The sequence below is a fragment of the Macrosteles quadrilineatus genome, unplaced genomic scaffold, assembly GCF_028750875.1.
Source record: "Macrosteles quadrilineatus isolate MER2022 unplaced genomic scaffold, UCM_ALF_1.0 Scaffold_1__1_contigs__length_201487025, whole genome shotgun sequence".
NCBI lineage: Eukaryota > Metazoa > Arthropoda > Insecta > Hemiptera > Cicadellidae > Macrosteles > Macrosteles quadrilineatus.
In genome coordinates, this window is record NW_026542594.1 from 85,873,037 (window position 1) to 85,900,979 (window position 27,943).

General features: G+C 35.3%; 1 protein-coding gene across 1 annotated transcript in view; it reads right to left on the reverse strand.

Moving 5' to 3' along the window:
• Positions 1 to 27,943, reverse strand: part of LOC128981875 (dipeptidyl peptidase 9) — a 143,750-nt gene that overhangs the window by 51,938 nt on the left and 63,869 nt on the right. The window contains exons 9-13 of the mRNA XM_054404873.1: positions 21,144 to 21,300; positions 16,005 to 16,231; positions 12,399 to 12,534; positions 7,583 to 7,698; positions 45 to 221 (exon numbers count right to left, since the gene is read on the reverse strand). Coding sequence (XP_054260848.1) covers positions 45 to 221; positions 7,583 to 7,698; positions 12,399 to 12,534; positions 16,005 to 16,231; positions 21,144 to 21,300 — 813 coding nt within the window. The remainder of the gene's footprint in view (positions 1 to 44; positions 222 to 7,582; positions 7,699 to 12,398; positions 12,535 to 16,004; positions 16,232 to 21,143; positions 21,301 to 27,943) is intronic.

Sequence of the window (27,943 nt, forward strand, 5' to 3'; positions counted from 1 at the left end):
CCTATAACCTACTGTTAGATATACATTTTGATATTTGTACTCACCATTCTGCCCTTGAGGTGGCTCTCAAACTTGAGTCCCCGGTGGTGAGATCCGCGCGAGTCTATGGCGATGACACAGTAGCCCTGGGCTGCCAACATGTGCATTCTCAAATGCCTCATACCCTTGAATGTGTTTGACACTAGCTGTACTTCTGGGCCTCCATACACATTCAGTAGAACCTACAAAGATTGTATCAAATCATGTCAACTCTGTACAGTTTAGCTTATTAACTAAATAACTTCTTTATCAGCAATAAAGCATTGATCATTATCAGCATTGATTTGCCTATTATTGGGTCTGATGATGATTGCAGTGTCCAATCAAAATCGATCACCACTTACCATTTTTTATATGTATTTACCGTCTTAAGAGCAAACAGTATATGTGTAAATCATCGGCGATCTGACCATGTTGTTTGAGTTTGAAGGTGTAGAGGAAAATCATCATTTTATTATATATTATCGGTTTTTATATACAATACTACTTTATATAGTTTTACTTTAAGTACTAAGCTTTGAAATTAATATTAGATTAGACTAGCTGTGTGTCCGTTCTACGCACGGGTATCCTATAGTAGTCAGTTGAAACCTTGTTATATTAAGAACAACTGTTGGTTTGCTTATTTTCAGATAAGCTGGCAAAGCTATTATATATAAACCTTTGCAAATACAGTATGTGACAGTTTCAAGCCAAAACATATGCTTTGGAATCCAATGATTAAACTAAAAAAATGCTTTATAGATCTATGATTCATAGCTGTAAGGTAGGCCTATAATTAGGGGTGTGCGAATAGTGATTTTCAACCTCGAGCCGAGCCGAGCCGAGCTTTTTTAAAAAATGTTCGAGCTCGAGCTTTTTCGAGCCGAGCTTTTCCTAGCGTAACCTTATCTTAATTATTAAACTTTTTTTCTTAAAAAAGTGCATAATAATAATAATGTTCAGTCAATTTTTAAACAAACACAATGTTATTTTAATATGTTTAAAAACATTGAGAATTGTCAAGACATAAAATAGTAGATAATCACGATAAGAACTGAACTGAACTAAATGAAGATGCAAGAAATAAAAGGATATCGATTAAAGGCCTGAAGAGATATGCAGTGCAGACTGAGACAAAGACAATCAGATTGTCTTTCAAAACAGAACAGCAACGCGACCTTGAATGACGACAAAACAACTAGCAAGTCGATTACATATGTATATTGTAACTAGGCTACTATGAATATTTAATTCTATTTTGTATAAATAAATACAAAATAAATTTAAAAACACGTGATTATTCTTGTTGTTTTCCATGCACAAAATATTTTTGTTTTATGAATCCTATTAATCAAAAAAGAACATGGTTGGTTTGGATCCAAAAAGGTGGAGAGACAAGTTTTACTTATATATTAAAAAATATATAATTGACATATAGAGGAAATAGACCAAAGCACTAGAATTAATAGAATAACACACAAAGTAAACAAGAAATGAAATGCAGAACACGATGATTTAACACTGTCACTCAATTATGTTATCTAGAAGGGTCGGCGAACTAATCAATAAATAGCCAAAACCAGTTTCCTCCCCTTCACACAGTCTCACCGCCCCCCTACCCCCCAATCCGGGTGGCCCAACACTTTGTCCTTGAAACACCCTTGCGTCTGAAACAATAAACCCTTACACCCTCGTTGCTGTTTTGACAACAGGTTTATGAATGCGATCACTATTTTTCATTTCCAGAATTAACTATCAATTATTATTTATTTGCAAGATACAAATAGGAAACTACATCACATTATGGTATTCAATGACCCATGTACTATCAAAAATTAATAACTCATTACTTATTTTGATAATAAAAAGCATTCATTACAGCACGCGCCACTTATTGATATATATATATATACTAGCTGACCCGGCGAACTTCGTATCGCCTAAGTTATAGGTTTCCCCTAAGACAGACCGATGGAAAGAAAGTACCGTTACGTTTAATTTTCAAGATGATCTCGTTCGCATCGCTCAATCACGTCCTGGTTGAAGTTCGTTCGCTACGCTCACTCACCTTTGGGTTGGAGCTCGTTCGCTGCGCTCACTTGCCTTTAGGTTGGAGCTCGTTCGCTACGCTAACTCGCCTCCAGGTTAGCTCGTTCGCTACGCTCACTCGCCTCCAGGTTGAAGTTCGTTCGCTACGCTCACTCACCTTTTGGTTGCAAATTAGCTGTTGTCATAAATGTAAAAGAAATAATAGTGCTGCACCCTGTTGGTAATCCTTGTAACTTTAATGCTATTGAACATCATAGAACAGAACCAACTTGTTTAATTGAAACAGCTGTTAAGATTCATTAATTCCATTTCTCATAAGGTTAACATGGGAAACTCCAGAGCCACTGGGGCGGGGCCCTTTTAAGAATTTCGAAACGGAAAATAGTTTACGTCCGATTCGCATACCTACAGAATTTACACACCAAATTTCATTACGATCGGTGAAGTCGTTCCGGAGGAGTTTGCAGACAAACACTGTGACACGAGAATTTTATATATTAGATAATCCTCAAAGTAACTGTTACTTTATAAAAAATAAAATAGGTACAAAATTGTGTGGCCAGTCAAACTTTATAGGCCTAAACAAACATTTTATTCTATAAAATACAGATGGTAAATAGGGGTTGGTTTAAAGGAAATAAAATACAAAACATATTAATTAATTATTTTGATAAACATTAGAAAGGTTATGGGATTGATTGAACTAAAATAACCGCAGGGAAACTTATAAGTAGAAAAGTCGTCAAACACAATCTGTTTAGTCAGTACATTGTTAGAGAGAGAGAGAAAGAGAGATAGCAGATAAGGAAGTTTGATGATAAGGAGTTTGATAAGGAATCTGAAAAAGTAAACAAACAAGGAACAACGACACGACGATTACAGCCTTATTGTCTCGCCCACTACATTTGCACACGTGACCACTTTTTGTTTCTTCCTTATCTTTCATCCGTCCCAAAATAGAATTCCTGAAATGGTTTGTTGGTATAATCTCCCCTCCCACACAAGGCGCAGTGCTCAGTGCGCACTGTAGGTTGCCACGGCAACCGTGTGTCGTCATAGCGACTTAGCCAATCACGCACTCGCATTGCGTTGCATATTACGATACGAATAGTTGTGTTAGAAAGACAACGCGATAGGTGGTAGTTTCCTCAAAATTACGATCGATAATCATTGCATCTTGACTGAGCTGAGGTTCGTGCTTATCAAGACACAATTATGAAACGGAGGAGAGTAAATTTAAATGAAAGTTAGTTCCTTATTTATTAATTTAATTTTTATTTGCTACAGTAGTTCAATAAGTATTCGGCTCGAACATTTCGAACTTTTTGAAAATCACGAGCCGAGCCGAATAGCGTCCTATTCGGCTCGAAAAAGCTCGATGTTCGAATACTCGCACATCCCTACCTATAATTGAAAGTTACTTTCCACAATGGTTAAAATTAGTTAAAATACTACCTCAACCTCACCATAAAACACTTTATTCCAGTTGACATTTTCATTATCAAAGATGCTCTTTAGTGATGGAGGAGACTAGAGTTTTCACTTCGAGATGAGACGAGATAAGATTTTCTTAATTCCGGCGGGACGGGATTTTTTTCAAAACGAGATTGAATGAAAAGTTATAAAAAAATTTATATCTACTTTTTATGTTCAGAAATATCTACAAGTTTTTGAAAACTCGACAAAAAATAGACAAAAATATTTAAAATCTTTTATTAAAAACATTAATAAAAACATCAGTATATAAAAAAATATTAATAAGGCCTAACTTATTAAAAATAACTCTTCGGCATAGGAAACATGGAAATATCAGTTAGTATATAGTTCAACTTTGAAAAATATCAAAAACAACAGTATTACTAGTTAAGTATCAAGTAACAATTTTTAAGTCTTGTGTTATTTTTAGAATGATTTTGAAGTAACTTATTTTGGCTATGTTTACAGTAGTAAAACATGTCTCACACTGCTTACACTAACAAAACTTCTCATCATTTACATCTTCTCAAAAATTATAGCACAACTGGAGCAATATTTCCATGTAAAGAATAAATAATTAAATATAAACGCCTACGCAAAGTTTTTTTTTTTTTTATTTTAAATTTTTTTAATATAATTATGAAATAAAACGTGTTGAATATTATCACCGATCAGATTTCCACCGTTTTGTGTTAGGTGTGAAATATTCCAGGAACAGCTGATATTAATTAATTTACAATAGATCTTATGACTTGAATGGTAAAACTTAAAACAAAATGAGTCTAATATGGCACACAACTGGGTTTTTGAGTGTTCGTTATTTTATTACCAATGGACGTAGACACGTTTCAAGTAATTAAAAACCTTCTCATGCATAGGAATACATGGAAATAGTTTCATCATAATCTGTTTCGTCGTTTTCCCGGAGAAGAGAGCGTAAAATGCCATCTTGAGTGTTACAGACAGACAGACAGAAATTAAGATAACACGCGTTTCGGCTTTCATTAGTATGAATAACAAAATAAACAAAACATTTATGATTCTGCGCAATGTACAGACAAAAATCTAATTTTATTCATATAGATAAGAATAACATGGGAATTTTAATTTTAAAGTTTTTTAATCATCTCCGTAACCATTAGGCATACAACAACGCTTCAATAAACAAAATTATAGAGATGGGCCGATACCAAAAATTGTCGATACCAATACCGATACCACCAAAGTACTCTCGATACCTATTGATACCGATACTTTAGATACCTATCTTTTTTGCACAGTTTCTTCCACTAATAATATTATAAACTGTTATACCATAAAAAACACAATATGTATGTGTATCAAACTTATATTTTGGTGTTAAAGGTTTATTATTAATTGCAAAAAACAATTGCAAAAATATGGAACTAAGTGTTTATTTTAAAATAGGCCTACTGTTAATGTTTGAATTTGACTAAAGCATGAGATTTCATAAAGTTTCCTCTAATTTATAAATAGGCTTATATAAGTATTTATCTATCATTTGTCAGTTTTTGTATTTATTTGAAATTGCATCAATTGTCTTAGTTAACTCATTAAGCTATAAATTTAAAAAAGATTATGTACATCTTGGCCTGCAAATACTCTGTAAGTTTTTTTTTCCCTCTAAGAGAGTAAAAACGAACTTCCTATATAATGAGAGTTTCTCACTAGTTGTATGAAAAACAGTTCTCTATATCTTTAAAATTTGTTTAACTATGAAAAAGTCACCAAGTCTAGCTGAAAACACATTCATAAATGAGAATATTTTTGAAATACAGAATAACTAATCAAACAACCTTTTTATTTTTAACACTGTTATTTCTTAACTTTTTTTCCTTGAAAATGTCAACAGTTTTTCATTTATTTTTAGTAAAGATTATCACTTATAATTTCTCGAAAGAAATCTACGTGTGAGCTATGAAAAGCAGACAAGAGACATACGTCACTGCCACAAAAACTATTCTCTACTGTGAATGAATGAACTGAGTGTTTATTTAGTGTGAAGCCCCGCCCACCGTCTAATGGGACATGGGGTAGGAAAAGAGAAAGTTTGCTCTAAAGCCTGGTTCACATGCCCTCCCTCACCCTCGGCCTTTGTCGCTTGCAGATTTCCATTACACAAAAGTTTCTGAGTGTTAATTATTTTAAAACACTGTAAATGTTTGAATTTGACTATGATGAGATCTAATAAAGTTTCCTCTAAATTATAAATAGGCTTATAAGTATTAATCTAAATCATTTGAAAGTTTTTGTATTTATTTTTAAAAGCTACATACATCTTGGCCTATAAATACTTTTTGTAAGGAGAGTCTTTTCTCTAGTGAGTAAAAACGATCGTGGTCAAGGAATGACTGTGCTAAAACAGCACATTGTCAATTTTTACAAAAGTATTTTGACTGAAACCTGGTATTTTTTAAAGACATTGTAGAATAAGTCGACGTCTGTGGAGAAAAGTATGGCAATTAGAGGTTTTACTTTTAGCCTACAATAAATATTATGTTTTGGGACTAGAATCTCCAAAAGAGTGCTTTTATAAAACATGCCATAGTTTTATTTAGTAACAAAAGTGTTTGACTATGTTCCCGATGATACCAAGAGTATAGGTTCGGCAGAGTGGATTCACTGTGAACCGGCCTGCCTGGCCCTTATGCACGACGTCACTATAACCTCCGTGTAGGGATGTCAACAATGGATCGGAACAATCGATGTTTTGAATCTGTCTGTAACCCAGTTTTTATACTTTAATACTCATTATTTATAAACGAACACGTCCTACATATCGGATCTCGAATCACGATATTTATCCATACCCTTCCCACCCACTATAAGCACATAAAACGATGTCTAAGCAATTGTCATTTGCTCCATTGAAACACGAAAGTCGATTGGCTGACATGGTAGTGCATTGTCGCCTCCTGACCAATGAGAACTGTTGTTACATACTTTTATTGTCAACAATCACCATTCGTTATAACATTACAAAATCGACATGGACTAAGGCTTATGATATTTTTCAATAAATACATTATGTTATAGTAGCACTTAAAACTTCACTAAACTCTTCACTAAACTATCATAAGAGTCGAGTCTCGGCATGCGATCAGAACTGTACTATGTTGTGACGACCGTTTACCATAAATTAGTTAGTAGGCCTACTTAAATGTATTTTTGTCCATATTGTTTTGTTCGTGTGTGTCGTAAAAACTATGACGTGACCCTTATGGTTTAAAAAAGTTTTTGTAGATTTGACAATGACGCATTGACGTCGAAACGTACGTAATCCTAGATTTTGGACTACATGGATCACTTGGTGATTAAGGTAATGTAACCTCATATATATATTATCTACAGTTAAAACACAGAAACTAATCTACAATTACAGCACGCCTCTTAGAACAACCCTACTATAACAAAATCAACAATACTTTAACACACTAACGGTACATGTTTTTAGAACGGCTAGGAGCGCAATCCACGAGACGTTGTTCTGACGACGATCGGATCAAGACTGGCTCGTCTCCTACCCCCACCATGATCTACTCTCCTCAGACCAGTTCCCGCTGAGATTCTCAGGCTTCACCTCGTTCCGCATGACCTTTAATAGCGGCCAAACCAGAAAAGGAGGACACTATGAGTGACCCTGCTAAGCTATAAGCCCGTCGCATCGTATATATATTACAAATTGTCACGTTACGGATCTTGTGGCCACAAGTAGTTTGCCTTGTGACCACTAAGGGTTAATTTAATGTTTCAATGATTTTTCTAAAGATCAGCCTTTTTAATGGAAGCAGGTTTTTATTTATATTAAACGTTGTTATAGTTAGTAGGGTCTTTTTACAGTATTATCTTTTCAGAGACCAATAGGTATAACAATGTTAACTACATACAATAGTGGCTTATGAACACCTCGTTATTAATTATATGAGATAAATTTTACGTTAAACCAAAATGCCAACTAACCGTCATACTACTTGTATTTTAATTAACCAAAAGAAGTCCATGTTATGGTATTTACAGGATACTTGCGCCCATGTTGGAAGCCATGAGGCCGGAACAGCATCGCATAAAGTATCTCTCCAGACTGCATCTTGTGAGTGAAGAGCTCAGGTGCATGTATCTCCACCTCAGGCACTACAACAGCAAGGTATGTTACCAACATTAAGTAAGGATTCAATTACTATTTTACTTTCACAAAGATGTTGGAGGTTTCTTTTGACCTTGAATTTGCCAGTCCACATGGGCGTTGTATGGCTTTATAGAATATTCAAAAGTTTGATGAATGAGAAGCCCATTACTTATGTTGATAATGAGGCAGCTGTTCGCTTATCGAAAAATCCTGGGTTCTATAAAAGAACAAAGCACATTGAACACATCTCCGCCCGGAGCTGAAAACTTCGAGCTTCAGTGTAGCAAGACAAGTCACCAGCAGTGTGAAGTGCAAAAGCAGAGCATAGTGTCATGTGAAGTTATAAGATCACCAAATGTGAATCCCTCTACACCACAACACATTACACTCAACCGACATTCTACCCCAACTACCCAAAGTGTTCTTAGAGATAATAGCATAATACAGTATGTAAATAATGAAGATCATGTAACTACCAAAAGTAGTTTTTTAGAAGCACAAACATGGCCCTGGTTGCCAATAAAGTAATTAAGCCTTTAAAACAAATTCCATTTAACAGTACAAAATTAAAAACTAACATTTTAAATATATTTCATCAAAACATCCAACATCTCCAATCTAAAATTGACTCTTTAATAATAACAATTGAGGAAATAAAACCGGAAGTAATTATATTAACTGAGCACAAATTAAAAATGCATGAAATTGAAAAATTGAAAATACCGGGTTATATAGTAGCTAGTTGTTATGCCAGAACAGATTACAATGGTGGAGGGGTAATTATTCTTTTATCAGAAAAAATTTCATTTAAAAATTTAAATTGCCAATCCGTTAAAAACATTAATCTAGATAAAATATTTGAGTCTTCATTAATTGAAATAAAAACAGGGAAGGAAAAACTAATAATTGCTGGGGTATATAGAACACCATCAGAAAATATTGATGACTTTCTACAGAAATTAAACCTGTTATTGGATATGATGGACAGAAAAAAGACAAACTTTGTAATGGGTGGGGACTTTAATATTGATGTTTTAAAAGAGGGTAAAAAGAAAAGTGATTTTATGAATATTTTAAAAATGCATGGTCTTTATTATACAATTAATATTCCCACTAGAACTACTCAAAAATGTGAATCAGCAATAGATAATTTTGTAACTAACATAAATAGTAAAAGTTACGGAGTAGAATGCTTTATAACTGGGCTGTCAGATCATGATGGGCAACTGTTTAAGTTAATAGTAACTAAGGGTAGCAATGATAAGAAGTGTAAAATAAATTTGGAGAGTAGAAAGTTCAGCCAGGATAGTATAAACATGTTTATTAAAGATCTAGCTAATGAAGATTGGACCCAGCTGTACACTAGACCAGTGGATGAAAAATTTACCTATTTTTACGATATTCTGAAATATTATTTCAATTTGCATTTTCCAAAAGCCAAAACAGTAAAACATAATAATCACAACCAATGGATTGATGATGAAGTCATTTTTAAGAGAAGAAACATAATTGATCAGTACCATGTGTATAGAAACAACAAAAGTAATATAGTATTAAAAAACCTTATTAAAGAACAAAAGAAGCAGTATAACCTAATGATTCAAACAAAGAAAAAAAATATGTTTAGTAATAAAATTAAAAATTCTGCTAATGTTAACAAAACGGTATGGAGAATGGTGAACAAGGAAATACGAAGTAAAAGAGAAAAGCAATTTTCTAATATTGTTCTAAAGCACAATGGAATTAAAATTAAAAACCCTGATATTGTTTCAAATGTTTTAAATTATTACTTTACTGATGTGGTCGAAAATCAGGTCATACTCAAAATTAACCTTAATAAAAACGTGTTACCAGTTAGTATAAACGCTTACTTTACAGAAACAAGATTCAATTGCAAAACCATTGACGAGAAAATTCTAAATAATATGATTGATTCTCTGAAACCAAAGTGGTCATCCGGATATGACGAAATTCCAACTAAAATTCTAAAAGAAGCCAAATCAGTTCTATTAAAGCCATTGGTTCACGTTATAAACTCTTCCCTTATACAGTAGACCCCCTCTTAACCGACCCTAATGGGACCGGACCTACGTCGGATAACTCAAAAGGACGGTTAAAACGGGCAATCCCTAAAATCATAACTTAATGAAATGCTATTCATTTGGAATTATATAATCAATATTTTGAAGTCATACTAGCATTATTTATAAAATAAACTACTCTTATCTCCTTTTTCGTATTGATAGAAAAGTCACAAATAAACACCAAACACGGTTAAGTCTAATAGGCCTACTTTCAGTGGAATATATTATAATACTAGGCAACAGTCAATAAAATTCCTATTTTAATAACTTTAGTACTGTAGTGTATTAATTTATGCTTTCCAAATCCATCGTAATACAGTACAGAACCTTTTTTCGAAATTAAAGATACGAAAGCAACAATTTTGTTACAAGGGACAGGATGTTTATTTATAACCTCTCACTGTAGGCTCGAGTGAGGTACAAAAACTATCTTGACCTTGGAGTTGTTAGCCCCCCTTCCCTGCCCTCCCTACAAGTTGCGTAGTTTGTTTACTCCAGCGATAAGATAATCAGTTCTCAAAATCGTAACGCACTTTATGATGTTATAAATTTGCCGCACAGATAACATATCAGATCAGATGTGATAATGACAAACTGACAATAGGCTATGCTATATTTTTTGTGATCGATACAAACAAAATAACTTATTCTTAGTCATATCCTGTGGAGATAAGCGTATGGTTCAGTTCTCATCGCCCAGCGTGGGAGCGGAAATGCCGAGATTCCTAGAAAGTGGCGGTTAAACCGAACTACTCTCAAAGCAAGGTCGGTTAAAACAAACTGTATTATTTCACGATCGAAGGCGGATAAGCCGATTATCGGTTAATACGAGGTCGGTTAAGAGGGGGTCTACTGTAACTGGTGTTTACCCGGCACAGCTAAAAATTTCCAAGATAATTCCTGTTCATAAAAAGGGGACACTTGAGGAGGTTTCTAATTATAGACCATTAGCAATACAACCATCACTTTCCAAACTCTTTGAGAAAGGTATACTGTACCAATTAATAGATTATTATGAAAAAAACAATATGTTAGACTCAGAACAACACGGCTACAGAAAAGACAAGTCCACCACATCAGCATTGATATCTTTTATTGAACATATTTTAGATAATTTAGATAAAGACAATTGTGTTGTTGGTGCTTTTTTAGATATGACTAAAGCTTTTGATAGTGTTCACCATCCCACATTAATCAATAGGCTTGAAAGTAATGGTATTTCTGGTAAAGAGTTAAACTGGATTAAGTCATACTTAGAAGGGAGGAAACAGTATGTTAACATTAAATTTGTAGACAACAAAAATGAATATGATGTTAAATCTAAGTTAAGACAGGTTAAATACTCGGTCCCTCAAGGATCTGTTTTAGGGCCGTTCTTATTCTTGTGTTATCTGGGAGGTATGCAGGAACTTTTGACAAATAAAATTGATAATATTACTAATATTAGACTATGTCTGTATGCAGATGACATTAGCATGCCAATTCATGACAAAGACAAAACTGAAGCAGAACAAAAAATGAAAGAGGCCATAACAGTAGTAAACACTTTCCTAAATGAAAGAAATCTTTTATTAAATAGAAGTAAAACATCATTGGTGAAATTTTCTTGCACAAACTTAAAAAACAAAGCCAATTTTGATAATTTTGAAGAAAAAACAAAGTTTTTGGGACTTACAGTTGATAATACATTAAACTGGTCCAAACATGTTGATAATGTTTGTAGGAAAATAAGCTCTGGAATTTTCATTATCAATAGACTTCGCCCGTTTTGTAATGAGCAAACACTGAAGACTATGCTCATATCCATTCACATTTATCATATGGATTAGAAATTTATGGTGGTACAAGCGACTATAACTTAAAAAGAATATTATGCTTACAGAAGGAGGCTATTAGATGCATGCTAAATTTAGAAAGGGATGCCTCTTGTAAAAACTATTTTAAAGATTTAGGGTTTCTAACAGTTTATAGTTTATACATTTACAAAACAATACTTTATGTGAAAAAAATGAATCAAAATTACAGCGACAACAGGGGATTCATGAGCATGACACAAGGAACAAACAAAATTTTACAGTTAAAAAGCATAAAAAAGAAAAATTTAAACAAAGACCAGATTATATTGGCATCAAATTTATCAACCACCTCCCAGAAAGCATTAGGAGAGAGCTGAGTATGAATACGTTTAAAAGAAAATTGAAAACATTTCTAATAATTATTCTATTTATTTAAAGAGGATTTTTTTAAACTATGAGTAATTTATTTTAATTTGTTAACATTATGTGTGTATAACAATGTAACAACAATGTAACAATGACGCATTCATGTGCAGTTATGTACGTTCTGAATAAAGATTTGATTGATTGATTGATTGATTGAAGTGAGACATTTTTTGTTCGAGAGAAAGTACTAGATGGAACTATAAATGTTTGTCACACAACTTGTTGGTCGTCACAAGGGTGTCGTCGGGGAATCAACTAGCTGACAAACTGACCAACCTGGACGTTTTAAAATTCTGTGTCATAAGATTGGTATGTGTTTGTGGTTTTCTTTGTTAAAACCAGAGTTTTTATGCTTAGTTAAAGAGAAGTAGTTTATAAAGACAGTTATAGCAAACTGACCTGATGGTTCCAGTATGTACCCGATGGGAGTAAGATTGACCCCGTCAACCGTCCAGTCAGTGTGTGTTATCCTGAATACTTGAGAAGCCGGTAGCTTCTGTATGTTGCTGTACACCACAACACACAGGTTGCATTCCTGGACAAAGGTAAAAGTATATCAATCTCAACTGTTGATGTTACAACCTGTTAAAGAGCCTCCTAAATGTTACACAATGTAAATTCAGAGCAACATATTTTGTGTAAGTTGTTTTCTAAGGTTCTTACAAATATCATTAAAAACAGCAAGTTACTGAATTCAAAGTACAATTTAGACCATAATCCAACTATTGTGTGGAAATTACCGGTACTATTGATCTTTTAGGAGAAAAATATGGAGAAAATCAAAGAAGTGTTGTTTTCTTTATACAATTAGAGAAATGTTTCAACTGGCTTGTTTTTTACTTTAGTTCTTAGGCCCGATTTCACCAAATTCACGCTAACGATGGTTTAGTTAATCTTCGGTTAAAACAAACTGATGATTTAAACCACAGTTAAGGAAATCTGGTTTCACCAACAAAAACGCGTCAAAACTAACGCTGGTTTTATAAACGAGAGTTTAGAGTAATATCCAGGTGGCGGTGGCAGTGAACTGTCATAATACCTGGCTGTTATTGGAGCAAACATAACCTAGAAAATAAATCGGCGTTTGTGAGGTAATGAAAACAAAACTGGAGACAGCAAGATTACAAGTATAGAATAGATATAAATACTAGCAGAAAAATTACAGTTTAGGTTTAGTTATTGTCCTTAATGACGCCCGGTCGAACTAAATTAATCGTTTGACCGTAGGGTTAGGGTTCCTAACCTAAAAGGAAAAGGAAAAGGGAGCCTATTTTTTTGAACAAAGAAAAAAGGAATTTGATCATGTAGGTAGAAAAACACTTTTTTCGGTCGGGATAAAAGATTGGCTCATCGCATACCTAGAAATACGCCTTTACTAAAAACCTTGTTGGATAACTTATAGAAAAAGGATAAACGTTTTGATAATTCATATCTAAGTTTAGTGATATAATTAATTTTGTCTTAGTTAAAGCATTAACATTTTCTCTTATCCACACTAGTTCGGCGAACAACATAGGAAACTATTCATCATTATCACTTCAAAAGCTACTTCGTATCGTATGCTCTTCTAGCATTTGGCCTTTCCATATAAACTTAAAGCTTAAAGCCAGCTGATATTTACTTAACGAAAGATTAAAGAAGTTAACCGGTCAAAATTGGGCAGTTAATTATCTAACGACGGTTTAGTCTAAACTAGCTCTAAAGGCGAGTGGTGAAATCCGATTTCGTCAGTTAAGAGCTAACTGCAGTTAGAGCAAGGCTTAACGGCGGTTTAAGTTTTTGGTGAAATCGGGCCTTAATCTTGTTGTCTGTATATGTGTGTATTGTGTTCCAACTTCAACAACATGGGATTTTTGTCTGAACCAAGCTCTTTTGTATCATGAATTTTACGTAATGTAATAATCTGTCACAAACCTCCTTTAAAAAATGCAATTTAATGTTATGATGTACAGGGCTACCGACAGGAACCAGATGTTTTCCAAACGGATAGTATACACATCAGAGTTACTGCCGAAAGAGGGAAGAGTTAGATCTTCTTTTACCTTTAATATGGTGGTTATTGCATGTGTTTAGAAAGGTTTAAACTTTATAATTGGCTGGTTAGAATTTTTCATTGCTGCATAATCTTTTTCTTTACTTGAAAACCATTATCTCACAAATACGAATCAATCAATCAATTATATCAATTATTTAAAATGGGGACGCCACTATGTGCGTATTTTAACCCAAATACAAGTGAAGGATGAGTGGCGCCATCTTGTAGTCTTGTTAGTGACTAAGGCCGACATGTTCCTTAGACACATCTGTTAATAGCCCATAGAGCCAATGGCAACTTAGGGACCTACAGTGTAAAGTGGAATCCGAACCACATTTTTCCTTGTAATTAACGAATTGGTCTAAAAATCACGATAGTACTGTAGATAGTCGTAGTACTCACTAGTGCGGACGTTAATCTACACTAGGGAGTATTGCATCCATAGTGCATCCCTATAAATATCTACAATTCGTGACCTCCTAGAAGTAGCTGGATTACAAGATGACGCCACTGTCTCAGTCTGATACAAATGATATAAAGACAGGGGTTGGGGTTGTATAACCAATCCTTCGGAAAATTTGGTAAAACTATAAAAAAGTTGTATCTGTATCGAGAATCGATTTTTTAAGTATCGATCGGTTTTGGTATTGACACAACACTAGTTGAAACGATTAGGCAAGCTTTGATTTGTAAGTGTTGATATGCTCACACACTTTTTTAGAATAACTTCTTCATCAGCATTGTACTTGTTATTAAATTACCTGAAAAAAGCAAAACTATATACGTCTAATAACAGTTGTAATAATATATTTACTTATACTTATACTGTTGACTTACAAGACGGTAAATACATATAAAAGTTGGTAAGTGGTGATCGATTTCGATTGGACACTCCAATCATCATCAGACCCAACAGGGGAATGTCCACTCACCAACTTTTATATGTATTGAAATAAACCCTTAAATATGGTTTGTATTCTAATCTTATCTTAGTTTAAACAATAATAATTACGGACAGAGGTTTTAAAGTACAAGGTTTAAAGGTACATAAGTTAAATGGTTAAAATAGGGTTACAAAAATTGTTCAGGGGTGGGGATTCGTGCTGGCTGAATCAAAAGATTTCATTGAGATGCCTAATTTAAATTTTCAATAAGTACGGTAAGTTATAAATTGAATAATCTTTTGAAAACAATAAATTAAATAGGAAGGATTTTGATTTTAATTAATGGAGGTAAATTGGGTCCAAATGGATGCTTGAAGAGTCTAGTCTGAGTTAATAACTTAATAAAAATGGAATGTTCTCACCAATCTTCTGTAATAATAATTTTCTTCTTAGTATATAGGCTTAAATTCTTCTTTCTTCAGGAAATTTGGAAGTTTTGACAATACTTTCTTTTATAATTTCACAATTATTTTCACAATTAAGTTAATAGATTCTGTGTGTTCTTCTTGGATACTTAAACTGCACTGTCAGTCTCATTGTTGTACATCATTTCCAGTTATGGGGTTCACATAAATAAGAACATGGTTGAAATTTACTTGTAATCTTGACCCCAGATGCACTGTATTTTAAAAGGAGGAATTGTTTTGAATAATAATTTTGGATAAGCCAATGAATAAATTTTGATGATCAATTATATATATGTTGAGACAATATGGTTTTAATAATATTAACAATGAACATGAATAAATATTGAAAATATAACAAGATTGAGTTTGGAATTTAAATAAGGACTATATTTATAAATATTGAATTTTGAGTCATTACAGTATTTACCATCTTGTAAGTCAACAGTATAAGTGTAAATATATTATTACAAGTGTTATTACTTATTAGACGTATATAGTTTTGCTTTTTCAGACACTTTTTTAGGTCACAGGCTTGGCAGCAACGTTTCATAAACAAAGCTTTAAGTTTATTTGCAGCACGATTCAATGTCCGTAGTGTGTATGAGGTGTTGCTAGCCACCTTGTTGATGTCTACAGTGTAGGAGTAGCCAGGTCTGGTGAGCAGCCGTATTTCTCCGGGTCGCTGCAGAGACACCACATATAGGTGTTTCTCTAGAGGTGTTTCACGCAGACCCATGAAGTATACAAGTTGGCGCTCCTCGTCCACCCACAGGTTCCAGCCCAGGACCTCCCACTCTCCACTGGTCAGAGCTACTGCACTACCCAGTCTGTTGGTCACTAGGCTATCTGTCAACACAACATAAAATAGTGTAAATAATGTTATATTACAGTACAACAACAAAAGTCATGTAGGAATACTGTAGTTTATTGTAATAGTTCATTCTTGGAATAAATTATTTGAATCCACTAGTAAAATTACTCAATAATAGTTAGAAAACCTGTAACATAAATTAAAGTGTTCCTATACATTTTACTCAATTACTTATAGAAAATTCATTTTAAGTCAACAATTAATGAGTCGTCATTTAAACTTTAACTTAATGAGAGTAACACATTAGCCCACATACCCCCGCAACACATTCTAGAATTAGCCTAGCATATTTTTTAGAATCCACATAACTATATTATAAAATATCAGTTTCAAAATTAATTATGTTTATTATGGATACAACCTTTGACTATTGATACAACTTCAGTATCCAATAGTCAATGATACAACTCTTGCAAAGCTTTTCCTGAAAATAAAGGAAATTCAAATACCCCCTCCACAGCAAACCTGCTGACTAAGCGAATTTGAACTTGTCTGATTACATTTTTACTCAAATATTTCCGCAAATAAGACATATCTATTTCCAATTTAAATAACATTAGATTTAACAAGTGCTTAGGTTTGCTGCTACAAGGAAGGTAAAAAGTGTGTGAATGAGTCAGAAATTGTGTTACGTGCTTGCGTCCGGGATGTGCCTGTCATGGTGCTACAGCACGTGGACCCGGGATAGAGAGTCCATGTCCTCATAGTGCTCGTCACACCGACCGGCTTATCACTCCCCCCTCACACTTCCCCCAGCACCCACTATCAACCGCTGACTATCTCTCTCACTCCTTATCTCCGTACCCCAAGAAGCTAAAGGCGGCGCATATCAATGCTCAGTCATTGCATGCTCATATTGATGAGGTTCGTGAGATTTTTCGACATAGAGATTTTGACTTGATTGCGGTGTCTGAGTCCTGGCTAAAACCGAGTATCCCAACGGCCGAGGTGTCCCTTCCGGGTTATATTCTGCATCAAAATGACAGGACGAGAAAGCAGGGTGGAGGAGTTGCGGTGTATGTCAGGGAGGGACTAAAATGTTCATCTGTTAACTCATCGCCTTCGGAGTACTCGGCAAAGCCAGAATTCTTATTCATTAATATAAGTTTGTCTGGGGCAGATTCCTTGCTGCTGGGAGTGTGTTATCGCCCTCCTAGAGTTGGACAGCTGCTAGACTTTGAGAATGCACTCTTGCACCTAATGTTTAGGTATAGTCATGTCTTGATCATGGGTGACTTTAAAACAAATTTACTACAAACGTACCAGAACTATGAATACAGACATCTGACTACATTATTCGATTCATGCAACTTAAGTATACTCCAACTTGAACCTACGTATCATGCTGCCGAGTCTGACACACTCCTCGACCTAATAGTTGTTTCTGATCCACAAGAAATTTTACATCATGGGCAGCTTCCCGTTCCAGCAATATCCCAACATGACCTTATCTACTGTGTGTATTCGGTTAAAGCTCCTAAACCCAAGACAAAATTCGATAAGTATAGAGATTTCAAGAACATGAATGAGGCACAGTTTATGTTAGACGTACAGCAAATACCGTGGCACACCGTGCATCCCTTCATTCCTGTTAAAATTACTGTTCATATGTTAATGAAACTTTTGAGATTTTACCTATTAAATACCATAGTTACTCTCATCGCTTACCCATGAAAGTGGTTGTTGACAAGCTAATGGGAGAAAGTATGTGTCAGATCGCTGATACCGTTTATTTTGTTTTTATAGATCAGTGCCACAAATGGTAAAATTGATTTTTTCGTCTTTTTTTTGTAACTGCAATACTCAAGACTTTATTTTTATGAACAGGAAAAAATCCCGTCCCGAACTAAAAATTCAATCCCGTCCATCCCTACTGTGAACAATAGAAAATTGCAAACAACAATTCTTGGTTTTATCAAAGATAAAATAAAAATATCAATAAAACATATTTTAAGTGATAATTAATATGACTACAGACAGATTAGTTAAGTTTAATATGAATATGAAACCATAAACAGTTTTATGGCAAAAGGCAGTGTCCAGCGCAAATTGAATGTTCACAACAAAAATACTATATGAGTCATAAGACAAATTTAATAGCCATCATAAAATGATTATTGTCATGATAAAATGTGATGGGTTTGTCATTGCATCATTACCCTGGTAATAAATTATAAAAGTTGAAAACCAACATCTGAATCCAGATAAACTTGCACCCAACCAACTGCCATCACGGCAAAATTATTGAACAACAAACCATAAGAAACTGAGTTTTTACGTAAAATCTCAGTTCCCATTTTTGCTAAGAATTAGTAAAATCGAAAACTGTGCACAATGTAATATTACATGATATTATTTTTTCCATATGACAAAGTTTGTCTGGAATTTAAACTTATTGAGCTATAAAGTAATTTTTCAGGGTGTATACCATTGTTTAATGTGAAATTCCAGGTTTTTTCCTGGTTTTTCAAAGTTTTTCCAGTTTCCCACATAAATGTTTCCCACGTGAACATTATATTAATTCCCGCGTAAACATTTAGCTACACTTAACGGTATGTAGAGATGATTGTCGTCTTCCACGGCCACGGAAAAGTCATCGTCATCGTCCACAGTCGTGGCAAAATCATGAATATTTCCCACGGCTGTGTGGACGTCATTTTCGTCTCCTGCTGTCACAGAAACGTCATCATCGTCTTTCGCGGTCACGGAAATGTGATCGTCGTCTTCTGTGATAGCTGCAAAATCACAAAAGTCTTCTCTGGCTGTGTAGACATCATCATAGACTCCCACTGTCACGAAAAAGTCATTGTCTTTGTCCACGATTGCGACAAAAGCATGAAAATTTCCCGAGGCCCCGTGTAGTCCAGGAGCTGAGGGGGTTTGAGCATGCATGAAAGTAGTACGCAATGTTATTGCTGATTATTGTAATATGGACTGTGGTGATCAAAATTACGTATGTCGCCTATTTCAAAAGTGGTCGATAAGGTGGGGGGGAGGGGGCAAACATGGCGGTTTGCGCTATGCGTTAAAACGCTGATAGTTCGAAAACGGTAAAAGATATAACATCGGTTAAAACGTCGTTGGAATTCTAAAAATGTGGACAACAATAATGGTTATTGGGTCCGAGGTCGTATCTCTATAAATAAACAAGTTGTTGTATAAAATATGTAAAAATGGACTTTTCGTGTAGTTTTTCGGTTAGAAAGTAGAATTAATTTGTGAGTGTCGCAAAGAAGTAATATCAAATATCTTTGCTGATAGTTGTAAAATGGACCGTGGTGATAAAAAATACGCATGTCGCCTACTTTTCAGGTGGTCGAGAACTTGGGGGGAGGGGGGCAAAGATGGCGGAACGCGCTATGCATCGAGACGACTGTAGCTCGAAGACGGTACGAGATAGGACATCGGTTAAAACGTAGTTTTAATCCAAAAAATATTACCAATAGAAAAGTTTATTGGGTAAAAAGTTGTATCTTAACTAATAAAAAAGTTATAACAATAATAAGTTTAACAAAATCTACATCGTACAGCTATTTTTTTTGAAAATCGTATGGATTATTGATAAATAATAGTGTAATTCCTTAATTACTCGGCTATATATTAACTAGATGCATTTTCTTATAAGAAAAAAATATATTATTACGAATACATATGGTTTAAAATGTAAAACACGGCCTCCAAACGCCTTGGGGTTCGTCCGATAGGTTGCGTCATAATTGCTGCGCAGTGCTGCTGATATCAGCACAACTGTTAATAAGAACTGAATAACTGGCATAACTGAATAAGAATCTGTTACATAATCATAAATTATAATAACCTACAACTTTATAATAATTAAAATTGGATTTGTAGTGGTAGTCTTTATTATGCATTTGATTGCGGCGAAACCCCAAGTATTATATGTAGTTTGGAGGCCGTGTTTTACATTTTAAACCAAATGTATTCGTAATAATATTTTTTTTATAAGAAAATGCATCTAGTTAATATATAGCCGAGTAATTAAGGAATTACACTATTATTTATCAATAATCCATACGATTTTCAAAAAAATAGCTGTACGATGTAGATTTTGTTAAACTTATTATTGTTATAACTTTTTTATTAGTTAAGATACAACTTTTTACCCAATGACCTTTTCTATTGGTAATACTTTTTGGATTAAAACTACGTTTTAACCGATGTCCTATCTCGTACCGTTTTCGAGCTACAGTCGTCTCGATGCATAGCGCGTTCCGCCATCTTTGCCCCCCTCCCCCCAAGTTCTCGACCACCTGAAAAGTAGGCGACATGCGTATTTTTTATCACCACAGTCCATATTACAACTATCAGCAAAGATATTTGATATTACTTCTTTGCGACACTCACAAATTAATTCTACTTTCGGTTAAAAAACTACACGAAAAGTCCATTTTTACATATTTTATACAATAACTTGTTTATTTATAGAGATACGACCTCGGACCCAATAACCATTATTGTTGTCCACATTTTCGAACTATCAGCGTTTTAACGCATAGCGCAAACCGCCATGTTTGCCCCCTCCCCCCATCTTATCGACCACTTTTGAAATAGGCGACATACGTAATTTTGATCACCACAGTCCATATTACAATAATCAGCAATAACATTGCGTACTACTTTCATGCATGCTCAAACCCCCTCAGCTCCTGGACTAGTGGACGTCATCGCCGTCTCCCACAGTCACGGAAATGTCGTCATAGTTGTCCGCAAACGGGACAAATACGTGAATTATGCTATCATGCGAACTACGCTACTAAAAAGTTTACATATTATTCGCTTTACTTTGTAGACAAGTTTTGAACCTATTAAAATGTGTGATTTGCGCAGAGTTCTCCTCATTAATAATATTATTGTTATTCTAATTACTTTCTGCGTTGTGAAGTGCATCTTCTACACCATTGTGGTAAGTTCCAATGTTGGTTGTGATGAGATACAAATGTCTGTATCCAGTCTCTTCACTTGCCCAAATGAAGGTTAGCTTGCCACAGTCTGATATGGGGAACATGTACAGAAGATCATGGACCTGAAATCATCACAGCAGTCCACATTAAAAATAAAACTAATTACATAACTAAAGGATGTAACATAGATCACGAGGGCCAAGTTTTTTTAAGATTTGTTGTGAGGATAGCAGGCTTAAATGAATGGGAAAGAGTCCAGACTGGCACAGGAGACTCAAAAAAACTTTACACTATGTACTATGGGTCTGCATTGCACCGAAAAAAATCGGTATGGTACGGTTATGGCCTAGTTACCGCTATTTTTTTACAGCTTATAAATAACTAAATAAATAACTTTCAATTCACTATTGTAGTTAAAAGGTAGTCTCAAGTCAAACCATGAAACTAATGAGACAAGACAGATTGCACAATAGATTTACGTAGTTGTCACACAATGTGAGCAGACGTTAGCAGCCTTCGAGGTAAGCAAGAGTTGTTTGAATGGGTTATCAAAGGAATATTAAATATAAATACAGTATTATTATGTATGTTGATTCATTATTCCTCTGTTCCCTTTTTGTTATTTTGGTTTATATGTGAATTAAATTATCGTCAATCATTTAAAAAAATAACCGATAAATCTATTCTATATATAATTCAGTTTTAAAAATCTTTGTACAACTAAATCTAGAGTTCTACTGGACCGATTTTATTAATTAATGGGTCGTTGGAAAGCTTTAGTCGTGTAGATTTGCAAATCAAAACCAAAAGACTTTACAACAGTTACTGTCGATCAAGTTGCTACCAACATTCTTTTAAATGGCAAAACCTATGGAAGGAAATACCGGGAGCCTGTTGTGCATGATGTGGCCAGTGAGAATCCCTTCCTGGTGGAACCATTCACCAGGTCCGAGCTAACTGTAGTCATTACCAGCTTAAAGACTAATAGAGCTCCAGGTATTGACGAGATCAGAGTCAAACAACTAAAGAACCTAAAGGTAAAAATGGTTGTTGAGCCTCATGAACATGTGCGTAAGCCAAATGCTATTGGGAAAAAATCCAAAAGCATGGAAAAGAAGCCTGTGTGGCTGCACTACTCAAACCCGGGAAAGATCCAAATGATCCTAAGAGCTTTTTGACCTGTTTATCTCTTATGCTACACATATAAAATCTTAGAACGTCTGATACTCAATCGAATCGGTGATTTTTTAGAATAAAAGATCTTTTTTTCTGGAACACAAGATCATTCCACAACAGGCAGGCTTTTGATCAGGCAAGTCTTGTTGTGGCCAAGTTTTTAACCTTACATTGAGGATGGGTTTGAGAGAAAACAGATCACGGGTGTTGCTTTTGTAGATTTAACAGCCCCCTACGATACCGTAAACCATCGAAGACTTTTGGGAAAAGTGTACAGCATTATCGAAGACTATCAGCTGACTTCGATGATAGGCACTTTTCTTCATAACAGGCAGTTTTTTGTGTCCCTTCAAGGCAAGAAAAGTAGATGGAGGAATCAAAGAAATGGATTGCTTTACGGCAATAAAGCGTCTTAGTCCCATCTCTTTACAACATATATACTAACGACCAACCGTTGCCAAACTCTACACGTCAGTATATATATATACCGATGATACGGCGGTGGCGGCACAAGGTAGGAGTTTTGAAGAGGTGGAACAGAAACTGACTACGACTCTAAATGAACTTTACTAGTACTATGACGCAAATGACCTCAAGCCGAACACTGCTAAGACCCGAGTTTGTCCCTTTCACCTAAACAATAGAGAAGCAGGCCGTGAGTTGAATGTGACGTGGCGGGGAAACCGTCTTGAGCATTGTCCTACACCAAAATATCTTGGTGTCATACTGGACCGCACACTGACATTTAAAGCGCACTGTGTAGCGACAAGGGGTAAAGTCTCAGCGAGGAATAATATCATCAGGAAGCTCACCAGCAGATGCTGGGGTGCTAACCCTAATGTCCTCAGAACCTCAGCTTTAGCGTTCAGTGTGTCAGCTGCGGAGTACGCTGCACCAGTATGGAATGCATCCTCACATGCAAATAAGGTTGACATTGTAGTCAATGACATGGATTGGATTGTAACTGGGCGTTTGAAACCAACCCCAGTACATAAACTCTATCCTATCATAGGGATCGCCCCTCCATCAATCCACGTGATGTCGCTGCCGACGTAGAAAGGACTAAGCAAGAGACGGACCCTCAACACCCATTACACGGACACCAACCTGTAGAGCGACGGCTTCGGTCCAGAAAGAGCTTTCTATCATGGACACGAGTTCTGGATGGATCACTCTCAAGAAATCGGGTGGCAAGGTGGGAGACCACGTTGACTAACCCTCCCATACCAGCCAGGGAGGAACTGGCTCCTGGTGGAGACTTAAATTACACGGTGTGGAAGAGCCTAATTTAAATCAGGGTCGAGGTACCAAAATGCAAGACCTCGTATATGCAGAAATGGGGTCTCTTACCAAACGAAGAAAACATCTTGTGTGCGTGTGGTGCTGTTCATGATCCTGGCCATCTGCTGATCTGTCCACGCCTAGACCAGTCTTGCACATTATATGATCTTTTACAAGCGAATGACAAAGCCATATCGGTAGCTAATTTTTTAAAAAGCGAAGTCTGATTTCCGGACACGTAGTTACTTTAAAGATCTTGTCCCGTCCTGTCCCAAACAAAAAGTACAATTCTGTCCATCCCTAACAAAAAAAAAAATACAAAAATATTGTTCAGAGGGGTTACCCAAAAGACCAAGAACTTAAAAAAACATCTATAATATTAAAATGTGACAGGGTTTTTTTATTTCACGATTCTGAATCAACCACTTGACGGATTTTCATGATTTTTGTGTTGAAAGAAAGATAATTTTGAGAACTAGGGAATGTCGAAGCCATAATTTTAGTTTATGGTTTCAGTTTTTTAGAAATTAAGTTTTAATTTTTAAAAAGTCTAGCAGCCGACGCTAGCAATTTAAAGTATTTTCAATGCTGGTTTAACTAACAGCTGGTTATAACTGTCATTGAAATGTTTATGTTCCAAGTTGTTTGTTTACAAAAATATTGTTCGTTGGTGTTTGTACTATTTCACTTTAAAATATAGTTTTTTCCATACCATGAAGGATCTGCGTTATCAGGAAATATGTTATTTTGAACTATACATCTCAAACACTTGCGTTTAATCAAGTTTTGTCGTAAATGCAAAATGTGTAAGTATTTAGTTCATGCCATGGAAATTTCAACTCATATTTGGGAAATATTTTTTCTGCGTTTAATCGTTTAAAGCGTTTGTTTGAATGTGAGTATGTCGGCATACAAAACTTTGGTTAGTAATCGGTGTAGTAGGTCTCTATAAAACTGTCCAATAAACTGCAGGGTGCAGTAGAAACCAAAGTCAACTCATACTATACCATAACTATCCCCGTTGTACTGTATATGATTCAGAAACTTGGGTACTGACTAAAGAACCGAAAAACCTTAATGCTGGGTTAGGGTAGAGAGTATAGAAAATATACAGACCAGCTCAAGATAACGGAGGTCGAGATAAAAAAAAGAACAGAGAGCTAAGAGAAATGTGTTAACACCCAAATATAGGGGTGCTTTCCAGAAGTAAAAGGCTTGGATGGGCAGGCTATGCGCAGAGGAGACGAGATACATAAACTTTTAAAAGTATATTCCAAGGAGTACCACAAGATAGACGGGAAATACTAAGTTATGAAATACATCCTCAGACTGGGATCTAAATTAGAAGAGGCAGGGGATAGTAGAGCCTGCAATAAATTAATGAGCTCAAAATTATTATCCCACACAACAAAATTACGTCTGTATAAAACAATAATCCGACCAGTAATTTTATATGGCTCAGAGACTTGGATCCTGAACAAAAAAGAAGAAAGAAAAATAATAGTTTTTGAAAATAAAGTATTGAGGAAAATTTTTGGTCCATTGCTAGAAAATGGAGAGTGGAGGAAGAGGCACAACCAGGAAGTAAGAGAAATGTACAAAAATTCAGACATCATCGGAGAAATAAGAAGTAGGAGACTAAAATGGGCAGGACACATACTAAGAAGAGAAGAAGAGTCAAACCTGAAGAACATTCTGAGGGGAACACTAGAGGGACGAAGACCCAGGGGACGACCAAAGACTAAATGGTGGAACCAGGTGCAACAAGACATGAGGCGGCTGGGAATTGGAGGATGCTGAAGAAAGAGACGGATGGAGGCGCTGTGTTGCTGAGGCCAAGTACCGACTGGGGTACAAATGGCCAGGGCAGTAAGTAAGTAAGGGGATAGGAGAGAATGGGAGGCCAGAATCCTCATAAGGTTTCAGTGGTCACGGAGGTAAGATAAGGTATGGCAAGTACATTAAGTAGTACAGTAGAGTCCCCCAAACTCGGCACTCGATAACCCGGCAGTCTGGATAACTCGGCCATCACCTGGCTCAGAAAATTAGTGATTTTTTGAGTCCGAGTTAAACATGGACACAAGCCAGCTCAAGTCAAATCATTCTCAGCTCGTACAAATTATTTGTTTTACTATATCTGATGACTTAATACTAACTTGTAATATAAATATAAATTAAAGAAGTAGTTAATAAGATTAAAAATTGTATTGTTCGTGTTTTTAACCCTAGTTCCCGATAACCCGGCATTTCACAAACTCGGCACCCATCCAGTCCACATTACGCCGAGTTTGCGGGACTCTAATGCAATTGGAGGTGTCATGTAGCTACTCTACTCAAAACCAGTGTGATTTGGTCGCCAATTTCTCTTCAAGATTTTCAAATCGACACAAATGCTGTATTATGGTAACATTTTCGGATTTAAAATGCATATCGCTATATTTTAGGTCCATATTCGGATCGAAGAACCAGTTGGTCACGGGACATTTGTTTATAAGGTGATCTTCCCCATGAAAACTGCCAGAATTTGTCTCTATAATAATAGATGTTCATAAACTAGATGTTCTGAAGTATTCCATTTTTATTGACAACTCCATTCCCATACATAGGACAGGCCACCAGCTCGTATGTATTTACAAATTATTTACACTTTAACCCCATCCCCTTTAAAGTAGTCTCCATTAAAAGCTACGCTCTTGTTCAAACTGGTTTTTCACTGTTCAAAACAATTTTTTAAGTAATCTTTTGAGATGGCGGCCAGGTTTTCTGTTGTTTTTTCTTGACATCTTCAATGGTGTAAAACTGTTGTCTTTTTATACCTCTTTTCATACGTAGAAACTGAAAAAAGTCATACAGAGCCAGGTCAGGTGAATAAGGAACGTCGGGTAGCACAACCCTCTCGTTCTAGCCAAAAAACGAGCGAACGTCAAAGGCTATGTTCAGGTGCATTGTCATGGTGGAAGAACCAGTCTCGTGTCTGTCACAGATCAGGTCTTTTTTGTCAAACACTGTTGCGTAATATTCGTAAAACTTCCAAGTAGAAGGTCTTATTCACGGTCTGACTGGGGGGAACAAACGCTGAGTGAACAATGCCTTTGGCATCAAACCAACAAATCAGCTTGTTTTGATGTTTGATTTGACTTAAGGATTTTAAGGATTTTTTTGGACGGGGTCCAATGTCTTCCATTGGCTTGACTGTTGCTTTGTTTCTGGGTCCTAGACCCATGACTCATCACTAGTAACTAATTATCTTTGACAGAAAATTTGGGTCTATAAAAAGCATCTGTTTCAAAGCTGGACATGTTTCAACTAGCTATTCTTTTTTATTGTCAACTAGAACCCGAGGAACAAATTTAAACCAACCTTTTTCATTTCTAAATGTTATGTTAAAATTCGCTGAACAGAGCTCATAGATAATTCACTTATTTCTTCAGATCAATTGTCCGTCGACAGTCTTCAAGCAGCAGATCACAAGTTTTTTTTCCACATTGTTGTCATTTCAGGCAACCTGATGGATCTCCAGGAAAAGATTTGTCTTCATTGCTTGTTTCGCCATTAATGAAACAAGTAAACCACCAAGTAATACACTTGAGGTTTTCCCATAGCGTCATCTTTGTAAACTGTTTTCAACATTAAAGCGGTTTCAGCAGCATTTTTATCAAGTATAGCTACACAGTTGTTCACTTTTACTTGCCATCGCAAAGAAAACAATACCCCCGCCGCAGCAAACCTGCAGACTAAGCGAATTTCCATTTACTTGGCTGGAATTCCACTAAATTATTCCCTTAAATTTGTCAGATTTCTTTCCTATATAAATATCATTAATTTTATTTTAACGAGTTCTTGGGTTTGCTGCTACAGAGAAGATAATAACCGCGCCGAAGCAAACCTGCAGACTAAGCAAATTTCCATTTGCCTGATTGGTATTTGGCGGACAATAAAATATCTCCTTAAAAAAATATCACATTAATTTCCTATCTAAATAGCATTAGTTTAACAAGTACTTAGGTTTGCTGCAACATGGAGGGTAATAACGTGTTTTGCAAAATGTTAATATTTTAGTATAAAATAAATTCATTTTCCAAATTTCATTTAAATATGTCCATAGACAAGCAAGCTATAACAGTTTATTTATTCTCCGTAAGGATAACATAATAATTTTAAATTTACACTTTTTTGGAATTTTCTCTGTAACCGTTAGGCATACATCAACGCTTCAATATACTAAATTATTTGTTTTTATGAGCTCTACAAAATGGTTCTAAAACAAATTGCATAATTTTATGTTTTTAGGGCCAAAAATGGGAAAAA